The 24,112-nt window shown below is 40.7% G+C and overlaps 1 protein-coding gene across 2 annotated transcripts in view; it reads left to right on the forward strand.

Moving 5' to 3' along the window:
- Positions 1-2,509: 2,509 nt before the first annotated feature.
- PTCHD4 (patched domain containing 4) overlaps positions 2,510-24,112 on the forward strand; it is a 73,840-nt gene continuing 52,237 nt past the window's right edge. Inside the window, exon 1 of one of the 2 annotated variants that reach the window (XM_087716728.1) lies at positions 2,510-3,190. In XM_087716728.1, coding sequence (XP_087572854.1) covers positions 2,642-3,190 — 549 coding nt within the window. In that variant the 5' untranslated portion in view covers positions 2,510-2,641. The remainder of the gene's footprint in view (positions 3,191-24,112) is intronic. The other variant, XM_087716729.1, reaches the window with a different exon arrangement.

The following is a 24,112-nucleotide window of genomic DNA, read 5'->3' on the forward strand; positions in this document are numbered from 1 at the left end:
AAGCTATGTAAAGATCATGGCTAAAAAAGCTGACATGTTTAGTTATTTTATATTATGTACAATGTACAGGCTGCTCAACTCCCAATGACTGAATGGTTGTAATGTACAGTTGTCATTAGATTTTTGTAATATTACCTGTATACGAAAAGATTTGGCAACTGAGTTTGATGCAGAATGCAGTTATACCTTTATCTATTATTGCTATTTTAGATTAAGAGGCTATGGCTACCATATCTGAATTACACAATTTCAACTGCTATTGAATGGAAGCAATATTTTCTATATCTTTATTGCCATCTTATCCAGATTGCAAAATCCAGGTTTTTGCAATCAAGATATGATTGTCCTGTATAAACCAAGACAGGCTTACCTATTTGCTAAGTCTTGTGGGAATATCTTGGCCAATATATCTTTTAATGCAAAACTTGGTCCTGCTCTTTGGCTTGGGGACCCAATCCGGGTGCTCCATTCTGGAGATGGCTGGTAGTGATAGAAGAGATTCCCTGCCATATTGATCATACTCTGGTGTATAGTTTTTTAATTTGTGTTTTTTTACTTTAATGGTGTTATATTTATAATTTTATGCTATGCCACTCAGAGTTGCTTTGAAAAGGGTAAAGGGCATATTATAAATTTAACAAATAAAGTTTGATAAATATTGTAATTTAAATTATTTCTTTCCTAAATATTTAAATCCAATAATATCAGGTTTTAAAAAGTTAGGAATTTAAATACATACATTTAAACTCTACTTCGTTTGAGAATTCTCTTTTTTCTCAAACATCTACTCTCACATCTGTGACTTTGGGAGTACAATGGACAGTGGCGGGTTACTCTGGAGATCTTTCTTGTCCAAAGGAAAGCCCATATTAAAACTAGAAGAAGGGGGTTGAAACTAAATAGGAACACAGACATCTGTGCCTGTGATATACTGATCTCTGATATAATGTATAGCCATTTGGTTTATCAACTATCTTGTGAAATTTAAATGTATTGGTAAACAGTGTGACCGATTTTTGGTTTAGACCTGATGTGATGGTAGGAGTGTTTGAGTGTACCTAATTCTGACCAACTCCGGATGCTACTGTTATAAAAAGTCTTGAAATTCTTGAAATAGCCTATAGTAAAAAAAATTAGAAAAAGATGTTTCAAATTGAAAAAGCCAAAGAATAGAATAATGGCAAAGAAAGAAAGAAAGAAAGAAAGAAAGAAAGAAAGAAAGAAAGAAAGAAAGAAAGATTGCAGTCACAGAAAAAAAGATGTATTTTGCATTCTAGTGTCTGATTTTGTGCATGGTGCTTGGTGTGTGTGTGTGTGTGTGTGTGAGAGAGAGAGAGAGAGAGAGAGAGAGGGAGGGAGGGAGGGAGAGAGAGAGAGAGAGAGAGAGAGAGAGAGAGAGAGAGAGAGAGAGAGAGAGAGAGAGAGAGAGAGAGAGAGAGAGAGAGAGAGAGAGAGAGAGAGAGAGAGAGAGAGAGAGAGAGAGAGAGAGAGAGAGAGAGAGAGAGAGAGAGAGAGAGAGAGAGAGAGAGAGAGATGTCCTCCTCAGGGCATTGGTGCAAAGCTGCTGAAAAGCCTTCAAAGATGGATTCCCGAGCAGATCTTTTGATGGACCAGCAGCTGGCATGAGGTGGGCAGGTAGGAGAGACAGGAGGCTCTTGGCTGAGTCAGTAAGGAGCGCTCTGCCTTGAACCTGGAAGCCTCTGGGCAGCCAGTTCTCCTGGAAGATCGTCGGCCACGTACCTGGCACTTGAAGGCAAGAAGCAAGAGCACTTCAGCAGAGGATCAAGGGCAGTTCCACCCTCAGCTCCTTACAGTAGTCAAGCCCGAAGGCGGCGGCGGTGCCTTCCCGAAGCCGAGCCGGAGCCGCAACCGCAGCTCTCGGGCGCTGCATCGCTCCCGCCAGAAGAAGGGCGGGCGCGAGAGACAATGAGCCGGCTGGGTTACGCCGCAGCCTCATCTTTCTTTCCCGTTCCCGCCTTCCTGGTCGGTTGCTTCCCGTCCGCCCGACAGCCAAAGAGGCCGGGCTACCCTCAGGTAGGCAGGGGGTTCCCGCGCCTCCTTTTTAAGGGAAAGGCAGGGTCAGGCGCAGCCTCCTCCTCCTCCTCCTGCTGCTCCCTCCAGGAGCCTCGCCGGCTCGCCCGGCGCTTAAACTTCAAAGCAGCCGAGAGCTCCGCGGCACTCCTGAAATGCCGCCGCCCACCTCGCTTCGGAGGGCTTTGCACGAGCGCGGAAGAAGCTGGGGGTGAGGACAAGGGGGCCTTGGCGCCGCCGCAGCAGCAGCTCGGAGCTGCCTCCGGAGGATCGCGAGTGAAGCGGGGCTGAAAGGCTGTGAAGGGGAGGGGGGAGAGGGAAGCCCGAGGGAACCCCCTCCTCTGCCCCCCCTTCACCCCGTAGCCCCGCACGCGCTCACCCCCCCCCCATTGATCAATATTTGGTCATCTTGCTGCAACTTGCTGCAGTGTTTTAAGCGGGTAGTAGAGGGAGAGGAAGGAAGGAAGAGCCGGCGGGCGAGCGAGCGGGTGAGCGCGAAAGTCCGAGGCAGGCAGCGGGGCTCGTCAGGCCACTTAGCTCCCGATGTCCCCCGTGCTTTCGAAGAAGACGGCCGGGAGCATCCGCAAGCTGGCTCGGGAGGAGGAGGAGGATGCTGCGGCAGGTGATCCACAGAGGGCTCCGGTCGTTCTGCCACCAACTGGGCTTGTTCGTCAGCCGGCACCCTGTCTTCTTCCTCACCGTGCCCGCAGTCTTGACCATCATCTTTGGCTTCAGCGTCGTCAACCGCTTCCAGCCTGAAATGGACCTGGAGCTCCTAGTGGCCCCGAGTCACAGCTTGGCCAAGATCGAGAGGAGCTTGGCCAACAGCCTTTTCCCCCTCGACCGCTCCAAAAGCCATCTCTATTCGGACTTGCACACCCCGGGAAGGTATGGCCGGGTGATCTTCCTCGCCAAGCCCGGGGGCAATATTTTGCACCAGGCTGAAGGGCTGCTGCAGATCCACCGAACCGTGCTGGAAATGAAGGTGAACCACAAAGGCTATAATTATACTTTTTCCCATCTGTGTGTGTTGAGAAATCAGGATAAGAAATGCGTGCTGGATGATATAATTTCAGTGCTAGAGGATCTGAGGCAGGCTGCCCTCTCCAATAAGACAACTGCCAGGGTGCAAGTGAGCTATCCCAACACTAAATTAAAGGTATGCTCTTAATTGCATGCTTTTGCCGATTAAAGAAACAGCACTTCATTTCTTGTCCTCAGCAGCAAAGAGAAGCATTGATGTTGTATTTGTTGTTGTTTAATCAATAAGGGATGATAGCAAGGGCATGCTTTTAACTGGGGATTCTGTGGGAGAGGATGGGGGCTGAAAGGGGGAAATGGAGCAGTTCAGAAGTCACCAGTACAAGCAAGAGCAGCAGCCTGAGCTAGGGGTGCAGAAGTTGTGTAGAAAAATTCAACCTCTTGCTCCCAGCACAAACTGCCTTTGGCATGGGAGCATCTTTAACATAGACCAGAAGGGAGTCTTTTGACAGATGCAGGATAATAAACCAACCCTATAATGAGCTAATTGCAGTGATCCTAGGAGCTCTCTGCTCAAGGCTGAGCAGCAAGTCCAGGGTGAGAATTAGGCGTCTTACAATGGAGTCGAAACTTGGACTGAAACACCAGTGCAGCCTAGTTGTAGGAAAGCAAAATGAAGAGGGGTGGAATTATTTCTGTCCAGTTAGCAAGTTAGTCGATGTTATTTATTTTAATATTTTAAAAAATAATGCTTGATAAACTATTAATAGTTTATTAATAATGGCTGTTTCCTCCTGGCGCAATAGAATTTCTCTGGAGCAGAAATACATTTCAAAGGCCAATACTTTGCGCAGCAAACAGAATTTGGGTATAACCCAAAATGTTGACTATTGTTAGATGCCTTATCATCAATATTAGTGAGGTAGTGTTGTGGCCTTTCCTTGAATACTAGCAAAGAGTGCAAACTTTTAATTATCTTTAATATTGATAGGGTGTGTCCTAATTTACACATAATTTTAGGTACTAGCACAATCCTTGATGGTATCAAAAAACTTACAATAACATAACTTTATGCTATAATAGATTTAGTTTTATCTGCAGCTCAAACTTTGTTTTCTCCATGTGTTTTATGGCAGTCAACACTTAGATTAGTACAGTTTTTAAACCACTAGCTGAAGATCAGATATGTCTCTGGCCATTTGCTGGGCACAGTCCAATCAAACCTGGTTCTATTTCATTGACATTAATACCACTATTTGGTCACAGATGTTCTTATCTTATTCGTATTTTTCTTGGATATAAATTTCATTAAACTTATTGGGATTTACTTTCAAGTAACACATATAGGATTGTGCAGTGTGTAACTCTCTCCATTATTGCCCTTGGGGATTCTCAGTATTGACCTTGTCCGGACAATGCCATTTCATTTACTATTTTTTCCAAGTAGAAAATTGTCTTATGGTAGGAAATAAAGTTCACACAGGAAGTGGATACATATTGTAAAGGGTAGCAAAGTGTCACACGGTAGTTATGGCAATATTTGTGCATTTTATTTCACACGAATTAGTTCAACTGAGAGTAACAATTTTCTCTTTATGCTGAAACTGAGGTTTCTAGAATATCATATGCTTGTTTCTAACTACTAAGTACTCACTCATCTTTTCTAAGGAGGAGAATGCTAACTTCAGATATCTACTTAGATATCTACTGCAGTTGCTTTTTTATCCTTGGGGAATTTATTTATTTATTTATTTTTTTGCAGATCATAGTTATAAAATGGTCAGGGCAAAGCTGGCTACTTTTTGCATTTGAATCTGAACCATAGAACTATTCCAGATTTCATCAAGCTACCTATATGGCAGATCACACTTGTCATTCTTTATCGGGGAGAAAATAATGGTTTAAAAGTGGACACTCCCCATGGTGAGGGAATGTAAAGATTTTTGAAGGCTTTGGTGAAAGTTTGACTGATGTTGGTGGCACCTCTGATGAAGTCTAGGAGTTTGGATTACAGGCATTACTTGAGCAATTAACCCACGGGATCACAAGCATGTATTCTGGCTGGATAACGCTGAGACACCTTGTTCTTCCAGCAAACTCTGTCACTGAAGAATTGTGACAATTGGTGAAATGTGGACTCACAAAAATGCCTTGGTGTCTAATCTATAGTAATGATAGCAGATCAATACTTCAGTCACCATTGCATCCTTAGAGAATCATCCATGTCAGTTTGGCAAATTGGAAGAAGTTTAAGAGCTTTCAGAAGCACATTAAATGTTTGCAAATAAACATTTGCAATGAATCATGAATCTTGGACATGGAATAGAAAAATTAACAATCTTTGAAATGAAACAATTAGGATTGCAAATAAAACCCATAAGTGTGGACAAGATACTTTGAAATATTTGGATTATCACAGCACACACTTCATTATCCTTTTTATAGCTAGAAATATCCAGTTAGGCAGAAGTACCATACATTATTCGTTATGAGAGATGGGAATACCGAGTGACTGGAAAAGGGATTGTATAACTAGAAATAAGACTTTACTTGGGAATTGGAATAAACAATAGTAACATGCAATTATCCCCACTTGGAATTGAGTAATGGCTGAACAATGATAGGCTCTCTTTCTTTTTTTTTCTAGGTAGGCGGGTATTTTTTCAAAAACATGGACTGCTGCATGAGACCTAGAAGCATTCTTGGGAAAAAAATCATACTGGAGAGTTGCTTTATATTATGCACCATGCCAATTTCCCATCTTAAAATTAAACATTTTTTTTAAAAAAAAATCAGGCAGGGTTAAGAACCTTCTGAGCCCCAAGAACCATTGGCACTTTGGAACATCATGTTGTAGATTCTAGAATCAAGATATCTTTATCACTAGATTCTTTAAATTGAGTAAGCCTGATGTTTCGGTGGTTCTGTTTCTACTTAATGGCCTGATTCCAGAAGTTAATATTATGTTTTGTGCTGTGTTTTGATCAGTTTTGGATCTATATCCAATAAGTAACAGAATAACAGAGTTGGAAGGGATTTTGGAGGTCTTCTAGTTCAATCCCTTGTTCAAACATGACATACTATATCTTTTAATCAAATAGTTTTCCAGTGTCTTCTTAAAAGCCTCCAGTGAGGGAGCACCACAACTTCTGAAAGCAAGCATTCCAGTGATGGATTATTTTCACTGTCAGGAAATTTCTCCTTAATTCTATGTTGGGTCTCTCCTTGATAAGTTTCTACCATATCAGTTACTTCTTGTCCTGCCTTCTTGTCCAAAGGATCTGGAGATTACCTATTCCTTGCTCTCATTAATTGGTCTATTTAGATTGGGAGATTGTTTGTATATGGGGGTTATAGACTGCTAAATGATTGGATTCATACTTTGGAAGTGCTTCTGGAAAACGATGTTATCAGAAGCTTAGGTGGTCTTTTTGAAATGGAGCTGATACCCAGCTGTGGCTTTTCCTGAACAGAAATGTCCTGGACAATTGATGGCATTTAGGATTACTGCTATAATAACTATATGTAGTTATAACTACATAGCAGCTGTCTCTCAAAAGCATATTAAATAGAGTTACATTATTCATAACAGTATCTGTAGTGATGTTATAAGTTTTCTATATTATATATCTTTGAAGAGTGATTGAAAGCTTGGCTTCAGTTGAAACACAACCACTAGATGGAAACATTTTACTCCAATTCTGCAAGAATTGTGTCTGTGCTCTGAGACGCAATTTGTACATCATACTTAGTTAGAGTCATTTGTTGAGATAGAGGGCTATAGAAATCAAATAAACAAAATAAACAGTTTAACCAAGTTTTGATAAAATCACTGATAGATGAATTTACATCACATACTAAGTCATGGTTTGTTTGCTTCGGACTTACATATTATGTGAATTCAGACACAATGTTGTAATTATAAAGCTTAAGAGTGCTTGGGATCTAGTTATATTTTTAATTACAACATTGTATCTGAATTCACACAATCCATTATTCAGAAACAAATAAACCATGACAGTGTGTGATGTAAACTCAGCCAACAGTGGTTTTATCAAAACATGGTTAAACTATTTTGTTTATTTGGTTTATTTATTTGATTTCTATCTGAACGAATGATTCTAGCTAAGTATGACATACAAACCTCCTTCTCCTCCCCCTCCCGCCCATATCTCCAGCATGCTGTAATCATTGGTGGGAAGATCCCTTTCAGATGTTCCTGGCATGTAATGTGATATATGTGGTGAATGGAGGTGAAAATTTTTCATTAATGCTGAGATTTCATATATGGGTCTTCCTTACAGAATTTTTGCTCATATTTTGAGCATTTTCTGTCTCTCCAGTTTTATCACTTCTGAGATTTAAACTGAAATCTGCTACTAAAATTCTAGTTATAAAGTACAATACTCTGGAAACTGGATAAAGAATGGTGTTTGTGTATAAAGTGAGTAAATAAATGAAACATGTATCCCTGTCCCCAGTAATTGCAGGCAATTGTGCTCTTTGTGTCTCAGCTACACTCTTTACGTGGTTACTTAGCGTGCGAGCTTTCAAAATGGCTGTACTTTTTTATACTACTGAAAATAATAGTATATTATTTTCCTCTATACCTCTAAATTCTAAGGTAATATGCTCTGTGAGGTTTGGAAGATATATACATTTTACAAGATACATGTTCATTTAACAGATCAAGGACCATATTATCATTTTAATTAGTGAAATAATCATTTTATCTATTCTACTTGTATTTTTTAAGGAAACAACTCTATTCCCCAAAAAATGTATATCTTCATTGTGATTAAATCGCTATCATACTGAATAAAAGCAACATAGTATATGAATGAAAATGGAATCAAGAACTTACAATTTACATTATAAAACCTTGTGCAATTCCCCAAGTCTCTGTAACATCTCTGTGGGTGCACGTTGGCATATGAAATGTTTAGATCTTCTCTGTGTGCTTTTACACATGCTGAAGATAATTAATGCTTCCCCGGGACAGTGACACACTTTGGCTGATTGCTCCTTTCCAGATGAGATTATTGGGGCATTGGCAAGGTAACCTCTGTTCTCTTTCTGACTAGAAGAAGACAGAAAATTAATAAAACTTCGGTTCACTTATCTTCAGTTCCAAAGCCATGTTCCTTGATACCCTCCCTGTCCTACACGGTCAGCTCTGCTATTTTGTACAAGGAAATAGCCTTCAGGGTAGGAAGAGAGATCCGTGGGTTACCAAAAGGATTTTCTTCCAAAGAGAATGTCCTGTCTAGCTACATGGGACTTCTCTTAAAGACCTCCTGGAAGCTACAGCTTATCTGGAATGCAGTGATGTGTGCAGTAATGGGCACACAGTACCACAATAGGCCAGTATGGTATCTATTCAGAACTTTTTGTGAGGAAAGGGGAGGGGAGGAGACAGAAGAGAAGGGGAGGAGAGGAAAGGGAAAAGGAAGGAATCAGTAGAGGAACTGACAAGACAAGATACAAAGACAGAGGAAAATAATAGAAAATTAAAAAATACAAAAAAAAAAGGTAATGGTGGCAAGGAAATTGGTGATATCTTGCAAAGAATGTAGGATTAAATTGATAGTTTATTAATAAAAGGAAATCTTCCCATAATTAAGAGCATAAGCATGAAAAATGGATTGAATAATTCCACCCATCTGAGTAGGGATCATTGTGGTGATCAGACTTTGCGGTCACTGCAATGAGTACAAAATAGGTTAATGCCCCTAGTAAATAGTTTGACATTTCTGTTTATGTTTAATTATTGTTTTAGAAAATTAATACATTCCTCAGAAAATGCAAATGTGTTTCTCTTTATCCCATTACCCAGAATAAGCTCCTAGGTATAAACACAATGATATTAATATATCTAAGTGTCCTTCAGTTTTTTCTGGATCCTGTGTGTCTATCTATCTAAAACAGTGTTTCTCAACCTTGGCAACTTGAAGATGTCCGGATTTCAACTCCCAGAATTCCCCAGCCAGCGAATGCTGGCTGGGGAATTCTGGGAGTTGAAACCCGGACATCTTCAAGTTGCCAAGGTTGAGAAACACTGATCTAAAATCTATAAAGTTTTGTAGTCTGTTGTGCTTGAATGAGATTTTACTTCAGGATTCTTTTTAAAATGTTGTTTACATTAAAATAAAATTTCTGAAAGTGTAGATAAGTTGTACAAATTTTCTCCAATGGCATTCATGGAGAGAGATGTAAAAAACATCAAGATGGCGGTTCTACCACAAAACCGCGGATGACAAAATCGTGGTCGACGAAAGCGCGTATGTGACGTCATCACAGCGCGACGAAAAAGATTGAAAAAGATGGAAAAATGTAAAAATAAAGCTAAAACCTTCCCCTAACCCACCCAAACCTAACCCTAAACTTAACCCTAAACCTAACCCTTAACCTAACCCTAAACCTAACCCTAAACCTAACCCTAAACCTAACCCTTAACGTAACGAAAAACCTAACGCTAACCCTTAACCTAACGCTAAACGTAACGCTAACACTCTAACCCTAACCCTAACCCTTAACCTAACCCTAACCCTAACCCTTAACCTAACCCTTACCTTTATGTGAATCGGCTTGCTGTAATTTAATTTTTATTTCAATTTTTCGATCTTTTTCGTCGCGTTGTGATGACGTCACATACGTGATTTCGTCGACCGCGCTTTTGTGGAACGCGCTTTTGACGGGTCACGCAAGATGGCAGTCTAAGCAGCTTGCAATCAAGTCCTGCTCCTTTTGAATATGTATTCCCTTTCAGATGCCATTGGGTCTTCTTCAGAATATCCAGTCTAATAGATACATCTTCAAGTTGCTGCCTGTTGAAAATAGAGATGAATTTGATGCAATTCTTGAATCTAGATGACTGAATTTTCTCTCTTTTTTTTCCTCCTGAGATGCTGGTAGTGCTTTCAGAATTCCAGATATATTTTCTCAGAGCTTGATTTCATCATTCTGTAAGGTGGGGAAGTTAAACTTTGTTTCCTATTTCTTTCATTCAAAAGAAAGATTGGCATCCCAAAATCAGAATGCCTGGATTAATTAGAGTTTAGTCAAGAGATGACTAATTTAAAAATGAAAAGTTAGAACTATACACACACTGTACAAGTGATCAATCTTTTCCTTCTAAAAGGAAAACATTGCATATTTTATATTTATTTATGTACACTACTGCTTTTTGATTTTAGCCTGCTTCACAACCTTTGGAAATTCCTTAAAAGACATCTATTTTTATCATATTAGCACTCTGTAAAGTGCTTTGGGCCAAAACATTGGATCTACAATTATGTGAGTGGCTTAGCCTTAGTCCAACAATCTAATCACTGCCATATTGGAAAACAGTGAATGACTAAAGAAACACAGGTTCACTAAATCTCACAGCAATTTACAGAAATCTAGTCATGCTTTGATGAGTTTTCCTAAAGATGTGTGACTGTCTGTCTCCCAATCTCCCTACCTACTTACCCACCCACCCACCCACCCAGCCACCCACCCACCCACCCAGCCACCCACCCACCCACCCAGCCAGCCAGCCAGCCAGCCACCCACCCAGCCAGCCAGCCAGCCAGCCAGCCAGCCAGCCACCCAGCCAGCCAGCCAGCCAGCCAGCCAGCCAGCCAGCCAGCCACCCACCCCATCCATGCATCCATCCAAATAGCAAATTAAATCAAGCAAAAACACATATACATATACAAAAACATAAGGCCCAAAGCAGCAAGAGAAATTACAAAAATATTGATTAGTACAACCAGTAAACGGATTTCTTCACGTATATGGGGCCTCAGGCTTCAGCCCAGAACTGAATCTCCTAAGTCTTACTGAAGACCCACAGAGTCAAGGCCAATCTGATCTCTGGAGCCACCAGAACCAGTTTTTTTATTGATGGACAATCACAGGAGAAAGAAGCTATAGTAGCATAAGCTGTAATATGGAGAAAATACTTCTATTGCTTTTGATATCAGTTTCCTCAAATGTAATCATGAAAGGCTCTAGAAACTAAATAGCCATGCCTATAAAGGCCTGTGCCATTTTTGTGCCTCATGAAAAGCCAATTTGCAAAGAAGACTGTAAAACAAATCAAGTTTATTGCTTCTGATGTTATCATGTGTGCAGGTACTTCAGAATATCAATGCAACAAGCCAAACCAGAAAGCATTTTCTTCCTCCTAAATTCTTGCAAACCACATGAAGCATGATGTGAGATTAAGAATCAATGGGGTATATATAGTTGATGGACCTGGCCCAGAAAATCCTTAGTTATATTCTTCTTTCAACCATGAAGTCATTTTCACTAAACTGTCTCAGAAGTTAGATATATAGATAAAATAGGACGACATTAGATATATGCTAAGGGAGGTTGGTGCCTGGGGCAGAAAATTCAATAAAAATCACAATTATATTGGCATAAAACCAGTAACTGATCATTTAATGCCTTGCATGGTCTCACAAACCTGGTTGCACAAAATAGGCTGTTTCTTTCTTCTCTGCCAACTCAGAGTCTGGACCTACTAACTCCTATCTGGCAATAGGAAAGGTACTCTTTAAGCAGGATCATTGAGGGAGTTGAGTGGATGGGGATATTTCAGTTTTGTTAACTGACAAGGAGCCTATTGCAAATAAGTTCATGAGCAGTGAAGAACCAACAATTTTGACCAGGATCTTGGGGGCTTTCTTCCCAAACCTAATCATTTGTGGGAGAGGGAGGGGGAAGGGTCTGTACGTGTATTTGTGAAAGAGCAAGTGAGGAAAATGGATGTTCACATCTACAGTGCACATGATTGAGAAAGTTTGGCTTATAGGAGTCTTTTATTACAATTCAATGTTACATTCACAATGGTGAAGGCTGACTAAGAACGGAAGGCAGAGACATTATATGACAACTTAACAGGATACTCAAGTATTCTTGTGGGAAATGTATTTGGAGAAGACTCCTAGGCAATGCTGCAATAAAGAAGCTGATTAACAGCTTTCTCATCTTCAAATGAAAAATAAACCTTGCCAATTTCTATTGGTAGGGCAAGACTAGCTGTCAAACAGTCCAAAGGGAAAGCATAAATCACCTTGCCCCAATGCAAGCAATTTCTTAGTCTTTTTGCTAGATTTTCATTTTCTTATGAAAACATAACGGACCCAAACTCAATCATTCCAGTATTTTCATTTGCGGTTTGTTTTTTCTAAAAGGATCTTGCCAAACACATCAAGTTAAAGACAGGAATTTCGGGTTTTCTCTGAACAGCAATACTCTATGCAAATCTTGGAGTGAGGGCAGTTTCAGATAGGTACATAATGCCGAGGTGGTGCAATGGTTAAATGCAGCACTGCAGGCTACTTCAGCTGACTGCAGTTCTGCAGTTCGGCTGTTCAAATCTCACCGGCTCAGGGTTGACTCAACCTTCCATCCTTCCGAGGTGGGTAAAATGAGGACCCGGATTGTTGTTGGGGGCAATATGCTGACTCTATAAACCGCTTAGAGGGGGCTGAAAGCCCTATGAAGCGGTATATAAGTCTAACTGCTATTGCTATTGCTATTGCTATTGCTAGGGGGAGGGTCTCTCCTTCCTTTTAATCACATATAGGCCTATTATAATGCTTAGCATGGATACAGTTGTCCAAACATTATAGCCATGTTGTTATACACCTCTCTAGGTAGGAAAACCAGTGGTTTACTTTTGCTTTCTTCTCTTCTGAATTTGGAGTTCTATCTTTTAGTCTGTTGGTCTTCCATGTGCCTGGGGAACCCTAACCCGAGTTCCCGCTGTGCCCTTTGCTTCTCCCTTCTCCTTTGACCTTACCAGCAAAGATGATTCTATCAGGACTTATCAGATCAGATACTTCATGCAAGATGGCCAAGAGAAAGAGCCAAAGAACATAAGCAGGCAGTTTAACTTTGCTAAACTTTGATTGTGTAGATCAGTGTTTCTCAACCTTGGCAAGAAACCTGAACTCCCACAATGGGAGTTGGCTGAAGAATTCCAGGAGTCCACACGCCTTCAAGCTGCCAAGGATGAGAAACACTGGTACAGATCATGCCAGGATTCAGAATATATTATTGCTAATAAATATGTGCCAGAACCTCTGATTATTCTTTTCAGGAATTTTATATAAATAATAAGGTAGGGTAAAAATGAATTTGGAGGAAAAGAGGATCAAAATAGGAAAGAGTATGGCACAGTGTCTCCTGATTTGTTAAATAAACAGTATATGATTAAGTTGAAACAAAATCAAAACTGTGGGTCAAAATACTAGCAATGAAATGCTTTAGTAATAGATTGCAAAGGATTTTGTTCAGATTGCAGGCTACTGTACCCTGTGCCACTTTTCTAGAAAATCTCTTACCTTCCCTTGGGTGGGTCTTCTTGGAGATAGATATTTTGATGTGTGCAGATATGTGTGCATATATTTATGTATATATTTATATGCATTCAGACATATATATTTCAAAGTGTCAAAATGCACATTCATGCAGATACAACAAGCAGCTAAAAAAATATTTTCTTACTGCCTTGTTTCTCTCAGTTTTTGTGGGGCCTGCCCTTTCAAATAGTAATCCCCTCTACCCTGAGATCTGTACAATTACCACTCCAGCAACAGGCCTGGAGTAGGATGGTTCCGAACCCTGAATGTTTCTTTTGCTTGATGTGTATGGTGGCTCCATCCCCCATTTTCTGAAGGTGTATGATTTGTTTTTCTATTTTATTGTTTCTTCCTTTTTGTGTGAACTGTCCAGAGTTATCTAAGTCCAGGCAGTCTCTAAAGTCAATCAATCAATCAATCAATCAATCATAAATAAATAAATAAATAAATAAAGCCTTCTTTAGGCCTAGCCTATATGGGAGTGCTCTGATAGCACAATGGCTATAGCTCTTGGCTATAACTCTTGTAAATATATATTGTTCAAATCCTGCATGTTTTTAATAATTTTTCCTGCTTTTTTACCTACTTACCTACCTACCTACCTACCTACCTACCTACCTCCAGTGGTGCATCATTTAACCATTTTTTCAGTCAACTTCAGGGACAAGATTTCACTCCATCTTTCAAATAGCCTGTGGTAGAGTAGTAGGGAAAATATTTGTGTTGTACAACTTGGAGCAAGTTGGGAATTTTGCTCCTTGCTCACGGCATTCAGGTTGGCAGAAATGAAGGCAATCAGAAGTCACTTTTGATTCAGTTCTTCCTAGGGGAAAATGGTGAACTGAAGACAGCTCCATCAAGAGAGGAGCCAACAACTAGAACAGAATGCAGAATCAGCAAGTGGACCAGTTCAGGATTCCTTTCTGGACAAGGAGAGGACTTGGGATCACCCACAAGTACTCCAGATAGTTGCGCCTTATGAATAGACTGCAACAGTGATTTCCAGTGGGTTGAGAACTCTAGGAGATGAGGGAACACCATCTTTGCCCAAACCACAGCCAGTACCTTTATGGACACAGAGTTCATATATTTCTAACTGTACTTCAGCCATTAAGAACCCTTGGAATGACATTATTTTTACAATATCAGGTGAGTTTTCTTCAATCATTTGCAAAAGAAAATTTAAATATAAATTTAAGGACAATTTGTTTTGAATATACAGCAAAAGGGTGATGAGAATATTGATTTGAAAAGTTACAAATGGGCTAAGGGTACTGATGGATTTGAAATAAGCTTGTGATATTAATTATAAGAATCCCTCCTATGGGAAAATGCTGTTGCACTTTGAAGATTAGATATTAGAGGGAATCAGAAGGCATGAAAGATTATAATGAAACAAAGAACTCTTAATTTTGATTTACTAATACAGAATGGAGTAAAATATTAGACATATTGAAGGATATCAGAATTATAGACCCAGAGGTTAATTTTAAAGGGGTCTGCCATTATACATAGGCTGTTTAAAAGATGTTATGGAAGTGGAACAAGCTTTACTAGACAAGATTGAGACTGATTTAAAAGTGGGTTTAAAAATGATAGGAACAAGAATGATATGAGAAAAGATGTTGCACTGGATATCTAAATAATATCAGCTGATGTCTTAATAATTAGATCAATAAAATTTAAAAAATCAAGTTCTAGGACATTAATTGAAGAGATTATAGATCAAGATTGCTAATAGTGAAAGCAAGGAATCTAAAGCTGGTTTATTTGTTCAAGGTTAGAATAGCTATGTTGTTATCTGTGGTAATTCTTAATGGATTTCTACTGACTAGGTAGGACTATGAGGTTTTAAGAATTTGTTTATAGATAGGATATAAGATATGGGGAACAGATTCATTTGTTCATCACTTAAGAGAAGGTGATAAGTTAAATTGTTTATACATTATTTGTTGTGATGAAGGAGAAAATCATTTTATATATTTATTTATATACTCCTTTACTATATTATTTGTTTCCTTACCATTTTTCTCTCTATTTCTTATTTTCTATACTTTCCATTTTTTATTTTTTATTTTTTTTAGTTTGTATTATTGTAGCGTTTTATTTTTTCATTGTAATGTTAAATAATGTTCAAAGGGTTTAGAAAGTGAAAGCACTGCCAGTGACAGTTGTTTGAAGGTGATGAGCTGAAATTTGTCTGAAGATTTAATAAGGTTGTTCATGGATTAAAACACTGACCAGAACTTCTTCATATATTATGTTGTTAACTTATCCTGCAGAGCCATTGGCATCTGCAGGAAGGGGGCTGGGAAGCAGGATAAGTGATAAAATAATATACACCTATGTTTTATAGCACTTTTTCTTTGTAAATCACAACACATCTATGAATGTACTTGCATTGTGACATAATGCACATCTCATCATTTAGGCTCTGTCATGTTTAGAAACAGAGGATTATGTTCCGTGTAAGAATGTCTATAATACCGCAACTGCTCTTTAGGGATATATCTAGTCATTTGCAAAGCAACATTATATTTTAATTTTTATTCAGTTTTTCCTCTTGCAAACAACTGAGTTGGTGCTTTGAGATTTTGTTTTATTTTTTTGAAAAAGCACATTGCTTTTCTTTTTTTTAAATAATAAAACTCATACGAAATGAATTAACTCGCCATTGAGATAATACAGGATTCTGTAGTTTTTCTGCTAAGATCTGACAGGGACACCTCTCTAGACAGAAGATTCTTTGTTCTTGCTGTTACTTGTGATTAACATCTAAAGCACTTCTGTTTAGCATCAAATGCTCTGGCGTCTCTACTGGGAAGACTCCATTGCTGCTCTGCTTTTCATGCAACTTCAGTAAATTTGGGAGGAGGAAGAAGATCACGGAAACTTGGCTAGTTCCCTCAAACTTCTGGGCAACTCTATTTAAAATGGGCTTTCCAAAAAAAATACATCTAGTTCCAGCACTGTTATTCAACGCCCATGATGTTACTGAAATAGTAGGCTGAGGTTTCTATGTACATAAGCCTTATTTTGGGTGGGCTTGCTATCCAAATTCTGTGGGCCTCAAAATGTAGCCTGTGAGCTGCAGGTTTCCCACATCTGGCCAATATAGCAGAACTGCCACTGTTTGTGATGGAGCTGGCATGTTCAGCTTTAACTCTGATTTTCAAATGTCATTTCAAGAATCGTTTAATTCTACATCATGGTTTCCAGAGTTTAAAAGCCAGCTTATTGCAAAAGATATTGCTTGATTTTACCAGTCTTCAAAATTGGGACACCTTTGCCATGATGAAGTGACTTTCACGGGATCCAAGGCAGATATCCCAATGTTTACTAAATACTATTATTTCATGATGCGGACAGTAAGTTCCACAGTAATTTTTAAATGACTTCTCTTTCTTTTCATAGTCCTGCAAACTTGTTTAAATGAGACAATTTAAAACATACGTTGTAGAATTTGTGCCTGCGGACACTTCCTTTGCTGCTTGGCAAATTGCTACACCATAAAAATAAACTTAACACATTTAAAGTTCATTAATTTTAAACATTATTCAAATGGAAAGCTGTATTGTTGCAAAGCAGTGGGCTCTAAATATGACATTTATTTTTGAGCATGCCACTGAGCTTGACACAAGTGCCAGAAGCAGTTTAAAAACTGACATTTGGTGATTGCTGTGCAGTGCTTTATTGGGAAATATCCTTATGTAGCCAGAAAGATGACGGCCTGCCTGTGGAGTAGACATTAGAAAACATCTAGGGAACAGTGATACTCTTTATGAACTATTGCCTGATTTGTTTATTATTACTTGTATGCTTTTTTGCCTGTTTTCTAAAAACATAGGTGGGTGTATTCGTTATCTGGTTAGTTTGTGGGCTATAGTGTTTTCTAGGCTATAAGATATGGCTGCGGATCACTAGAGGGCAGCCACTAGAGGGCACCAAAGAAAACTTTTTCAGTATTTCTTTTCTTTTAAAAACACATTTATTAATTGAATGCATAAAACTGTCATTCATTACATTGCACAAGACTAGGTTTTGTGCAGCAGTATGTTAAGTTCTACTTGACCCTGACAGGTGTATTTTGCAATGGTGGGATTCAAATAATTTAACAACCGTTTCTCTGACCGAATGATTTCTTTCAACAACCAGTTCACCAAACTGGTCAGAAAGTTAACAAACAGTTCTCCTGAAGTGGTGCGAACTGGCTGAATCCCACCACTGATTTTTGATATGATACAATTTTATGTAACTTTAGATCAGTGGTGGGTTGCTGCTGGTCTGCACCGGTTCTCACAAACCGGTTCATCACCGGACCCTGAAGTAAGTTCCGGAACGCCTGCCCCAGCCCTGTCGCTTGTTCGCTCACTCACCCCTGCCCACCTGGAAGCCACTCCATTGCTCGCTCCCCCTGCCCATCCACACTAACCTAGCCCCACCCACCGCTCACTGATTGGCTGACTCACCAACTGCCCCACCCGCCTCTAAGAACCCTATCTAAACCCACTTACTTTTTAACTGCTTGGCTCTCTATTGCTGCCTGCTGACAGGTAAGTAAGGAGGTAAGTAAGCTGCAATTAAGTGCGGGGCGGGGGGGGGGCAGCAGCAGGCCATCTGGAGCAGCCTGCCATGGCCCTGAGCTATAAGCGAGTCTAGTGACCTTTTGTGGCTTTGCGGTGCGGCCAGTGTCTTTGACAAGTTCAGGGACCTCGCAAGACTTTGCAAGGTCCCCGGACTTGCCCAAGATGCCAGGCTGCCAAAAAGCATGGACACGGGGGTGGGAGCTCACGCGGTGCGGCTGGCGTCTTTGACAAGTTCGGGGACCTCGCAAGACCTTTGCAAGGTCCCCGGACTTGCCCAAGATGCCAGGCTGCCAAAAAGCATGGGGGTGGGGGCGATAGCTTGTGCAGCGTGGCCTGGCCACCAGCAAAGGACCTCCACGAAGTTGCTCAGCAATGCCCTGCCTGCTGCCCAGCAACATGCCTCCTCCTCCTCCTCCTTGGTGTGTGGGCTGGGCAGGGGCATGGGCACGGCCCAGGAGAGGGCGGTCAATGGGGGACACTGCCCAACCAGCCCTCCCTCAGCAGCAGCAGTGTCGCCTTCAAGGTGAGTGGCAGGCACCACGGGGCCCGGGCAATGGGGCTCACCTGGCACGCACCTAGCCACCACTCGGTGGGAAAGGGTTCAGGGACTTCTGCTCCTCGTGACGTACTTTCCAGCCACCGGAGCCCTGCACAGACCTCTTTGGGGTGCTAGAAGGAATCACTCCTGGCCAGGTTGCCTAAAGAGGTCTATGCAGGGCTCCGGCAGCTGAAAAGTGAAAACGAGGGGCAGAAGTCCTCGAACCCAGCAGGGCAACGCAGCTCCAGCAGTAGCAGTAGTTTCCCCCTTCCTCCACCCAGTTCACCACCCTCTCCTTTGCTTAGGCTCCCCGCTGGGTTTGGGGACTTATGCCCCTCCTGACCTGCTTTGCAACTGCTGGAGCCCGCATGGACCTCTTCATGGTGCTGGCTGGGCAACCTGGTTCTGGAGATTCCCCCCCCCCATAAAGACCGGCTGCCTGTCTCTCCAGATCTTGTGGCTTTTTAGGATTTTCTTTTTAAAAAAGAAAACTTGCGAGGTTGCTTTGGAAGGGGACAGATGGGCAGCATTTCCCCCTGCCCCCCTCCCTGGGTGCCTGCAGCCTCGGAGCCTGCAGCCTTAAAGCAAGTCTTTGCACAGTAAAGAAAATCTTCTCACGAGCGAGAGAAGTTCTTAATTGCCTTTACTGTGGAAGTTGCTGCAGGCTCCGAGGCTGCAGGCACCCAGGGATGGAGTGGGGGGGAATGCTGCCTGTCTGCCCCCTCCCAAAGCAACCTTGCAGGTTTTCAAGATGTCTGCAGAGGCATTTTTAAAAAGAAAACGGTCTTCTTGGGAGGGGGAATGAGCTGCGCTTAGAGGATCTGGCACCCGGGGCGCCCTGAACAGCGCCAGCCAACATGTCCCGTAAGAAAAGCCCCAAGGGCAAGTGCGGCAGCACCGCACCCACCTCCACCCTGCCTGCCGCCCAGAAATGCATCCCCGCCTCCTCCTTCTACTCAGCAGGCGGGCTGGAGCATGGGACAGCCTTGCAACAGGCTCATCTGCCGCTTGCGGAGCGAAGATGTCACACTCAGAAGCAGCAGTGGGCTTGTTTTCCAGTCGTTTCTGGCCCTGCGAAGGTTCCAAAACTGCCTGGGCTCTGGGACATCCCGTGCTGTGCCCGCTTCCGCTGCTGCCGCCTCTGCTCCCAAACGGAACTGTCAGTCGCGAACAGGTGCCTGAAGCTGCTGCTTGCAGTCATTTACAGCTGTAGATAGATTGCACCTGAAGCTCTTCGCCCTGTGAGAGCTCCTCTCCAGCACTCCTAGTTTGGTAACGTCATCAGCGCTGGAAGGGAGTGGGGTTGGGGTGGAGAAGGAGGAGAAAGGACAAAAAGGAGAAAGAGGGGGAGAAAAAGAAGGTGAGGGATAGTGGGATCCTTGCTGCTTTCTGAGCTTGGTGGTTTTCTTACAGACATTTCATTACCAAACTAGTTAACATCATCAATACTACAAGGGAGTGGGTTTGGGGGGGAAGAAGGAGAAAGATAGGACAAAAAGGAAAAAGATAAGGAGGGAGAGGACTATGGGGTCCCTTGGTGTTCTCTGAACGTGGTGGTTTTTAATTATTTTTAGGGAATTTTTATTTATTTATTGTTTATAGAATGTTTATTACAAGAAATGTATTCCTTTTTGCAAATGTTTTATTTGTGATGCAATATGTTGCTTTTAAGTGTACAGGTTGGTGCATGGTTTATGTGTCTCAAGGTGGCTGCTTTTCTATGGGCAGGCGAAGTTGGTGCAAGGCAGCTTTGCCAGATTTTCTGTGTTTCTGTGTGATACCTGGTTCGTTGTTTAGGTAACTGTGAGGTGGTTGCTGGTTCTGTGAGCTTCCTGGCACTGCCTTTTATAATTTCCCACAATGCCTTGATGGTTTTTATTCCAGTGGCTTTGTCTTTCCTGTTCTTAGGGTTATGGAAAAAAGCTGGTTTCATCTGCAGTCTTTTGGGGGGAAATTGTTATTTTTTGGTGCATTTTCAGAGTTTGTGTGTGGGTGTGTAATGTCCTGCAGTTATCTACACATTAATAATGATCAAGTACTAATAATGTTTCCTTATACATTTTAGTGACCTTTCCTTACATAATTGGTGATTTCTTTCATACTTTTAGATTTCTAATTGCTGTTTCTGTTAGTTAGCAATTGATAAAACAAATCCCACGTGAAAAAGAATTTGAAGCCTTCTTGATTTTAATTGTCAATTTATTCATTCCTGCGTATTCTAATATTTATTCATTTTCATATCTTTGTTTTTTACACTGTTGTGCAAACACAATTCCAACAGCTGTTAACATGTGTAAAATTAAATATGTATTTATTCCCTTTGAAATACAAGTAGTAAGTAGTAAGCTACTTACCTTCTGTAAGTAGCTTTTTTATTGTTTTGTGTACTTATTTTAATCTTATTTAAGTAGTAAGTGCACAAAATAATAAATTTCCTTTTTTATATCTTCTTTTTGTAGATCATCCATTGGGGTAAAGAGTTCAGTGACATCGTCTTGGCCACTCCCACCCGGTCACATGACTGCCAAGCCACTCCCACCCAGTCACATGACCAGCAAGCCACTCCCACCTGGTCACATGGCCGGCAGGCCACTCCCACCCGGTCACATGGCCGGCAGGCCACTCCCACCCGGTCACATGGCTGGCAGGCCACTCCCACCCAGTCACATGGCCGGCAAGCCACACCCACCTGGTCACATGGCTGGCAAGCCACTCCCACAAAGGAGGCCACACCCACAGAGTAGGTTCCAAAAAATTTTGAAACCCACCACTGCTTTAGATATAATATCACATTTTAGATGATATCTCGTTTTATGTAATTTATAGAATGTTATCACATAACTTAGACATAGATTGATCCTGGCCTTACCAGGTTATTTCATAGATGTATTTTAATTTTGTATGAAATATTATTTATTGAAATCTTATATTTATGGGTGCTCACAGATCACTCACAGACATACTTTACTAGCTAAGACTGCAATAAACTGGCTGACTTATTGACAAACCACATTACAATAAAAATATCAGTAAACAATAAGCAAAATTATGAAAAGGGAAAAACTAAACACAGGACATAAATACATACATACATACACACACAAAGAGACACACAGACACACACACACACACACATATATTCTACTCATGCATTTTAATGGCAGCCATATATTTCATTATAATCTTCTACTGCTAATTTATGTCTATAAGTAATTTGTTCAAAACATGGTAATAACACCAACTCTGCAGATAAGTCGGTATTTAGGACCATAAATCTATTTTTATAATGTTGAAAAATAAATATTTTAGCTGTAAGCATCCACTTTCTTTGTTCATATGTCAGTTTCCATACAATGGGGATATAATTTAAAATAAAATTGACATCCTAAAATATTGTACCTTATTTCTCAGCTTATGAAGTTGAATTAATGCCCATAATAATTTTCTTTTAAATAGGACAGTTACAAAGCACTGTAGAAAGACATATTTCAGTGAAACATTAAACTTTTCTATATAAACACAGTGAAATCCAGTAAGTTCAAAGGTTATTCAAAATTTGTTGAATAAAATATAATCAATATTTTTTGGTATTAGCCATTCTTTGGGCAAAATAGGAATCTGTCATTCTTTATTTCATTGAACCATTCAAAGATAGTCCTTGACTGCAACCATTCATTTAGTGACTGTTGTATCCATTAAAAAAAAACTAATTCTGAAATTTGGATTATTAGAAAAATAATCAAAAAACCCTTTCTTGTACATAGTGCATCACAGTTTTCAAACAGATGTAACAGCAAGTGGAACCATTGAATTGTTGATCCCATGTCAGCCCAACTAAAGATGTTCTATGTGCACATTAAAAACTGAAGAAGGACCCAGGTGGAAAATTGTCCAAAATTTGCTACCGATAGCAGTATGCCAAATGATGTTGTTTAGCTTTGGAAAATTATTACGTTGCTGTTAAAAAATTAAAACATCTTTCAATTTGAAAATCCCTTAATAATAAGAAATATTACATTACATTTTAGAAATTTATTTTGTAGGAATTCTATGGAAGGTATATAGTGTTATATATAGTGAAATACATTCATTTTCAGAACATTAATCTTGCACCAAAAGATAAAATGTAAAGACTAGCATTGATTAAGACCCAAGGAAGTATTCTTAAATATTCACTATAAGGAACCAATAATTATTTAATAAATTAATGGAGGTACCTATAGAAGAGAATATTTATAGCTCATGGTTGAACTTGAGATCCTGGCTGCTCTCTGAGATTCGTTGTTTTCTTGCAGACCTTTCATTGCCAAACTAGATAACACATCAGCACCTGAAAGAATTAGGGTTTGCTGTCATTTTATATAATAATGGCTTGCCTTGTCAGTGTTGGTGGGAATGTTCTAGTTGGTTCTTGTTGTTTACTTAAAGTGACCAGATTTTAAGATGAGTAAAGCGGGACACCATTGACCGGGGGGAAGGGGGGCTCGGAGCACCCGAACTGTAAAAAAAAAAAGCCTTCCCCCGATTGCCTTCCCCCAACGCCCCCCAACCCTTTCAAAAGCCACCCCCATTGCCAGCCTCTCCCAACCAGATCCCCGCCTGCCTCCCCTTGGCTCACCCAGACCAGGTTGCTAACGCCAGCTTGCACAGCATGGCTGCAGGGAGAGCGGCGCCCGAGAGAAGCGGGCAAAAAAAAAAAAACTTCTGACGGCTGAACCGCTTGGCCCGGGACCAAGCCTCCTCCACACCGCGCTGGCACCGCTGGAAGGCCGCCCCTGCCCGAGGCCACTAGATGGCTGTCGCAAAAATGTCACGTGTCGGCGCACGCACGCGCAGTAGGGGAGGGAGCCTCGCCCCTCGTCGGGTGCTGCGTGCGAGCGGAGGGAGGGAAACCACTGCCGTGTAAAGGCCACATCGGGAACGACACTTCAGAGAAATAAAAACTTTTTTTTTAACAGCGTCCTTTTTAAAATTGATGATTCGCCGTCTTTTCTTTCTTTTGGAAAATCGAGACTTTTTGAACACACTGCGGGACACGAGACAAATTTTGAAAAATCGTGACTATCCCACCAAAAATGGGACGTCTGGTCACCTTATGTTTACTGTCTGTCTGAATTGGAAGCTCCTTTATTGGAGTATTGTTTACTGCTTGATTGTTGGTCTAATATTGGTATTAATTTCTGCTCATCTGGGCAACAATTGTTGGTGAGAAGGTATTTTGGTTCTTTTGTTTCTTTCACAGCATTTTGATTGTCCCCTTTGAATGGTATGTAGATGTTCATCCTTTTTTAATTTATTTATTTACAAACATGTAAAACACACACACACAAAACTTAGACGTACACCACATTCACACAATACAATACGAACAGGAGCTTCCTGTTCTTTTTAGTAGCAATTATCAATACCGCTTACCTTATATTATTTCCCTTTCTATTATATTTCATTTGGATTTCACCATTCTTAACCCTCTTATTTTACTCATAACTATTATTTTTCAGTTTTGTTGTATTCCTTCATTGATTCTTGTTTCTTTCCTCCATCCACCTATACCATTTATCCCATATCTGGTAGAATTCTGATTCTTTTCCCTGGATTTCTTTAGTTAGTTTGTC

Source organism: Thamnophis sirtalis, unplaced genomic scaffold, assembly GCF_051295495.1.
Source record: "Thamnophis sirtalis isolate CommonGarterSnake01/CBP01778 unplaced genomic scaffold, rThaSir2_p1.2 scaffold_5, whole genome shotgun sequence".
Classification (NCBI taxonomy): domain Eukaryota; kingdom Metazoa; phylum Chordata; class Lepidosauria; order Squamata; family Natricidae; genus Thamnophis; species Thamnophis sirtalis.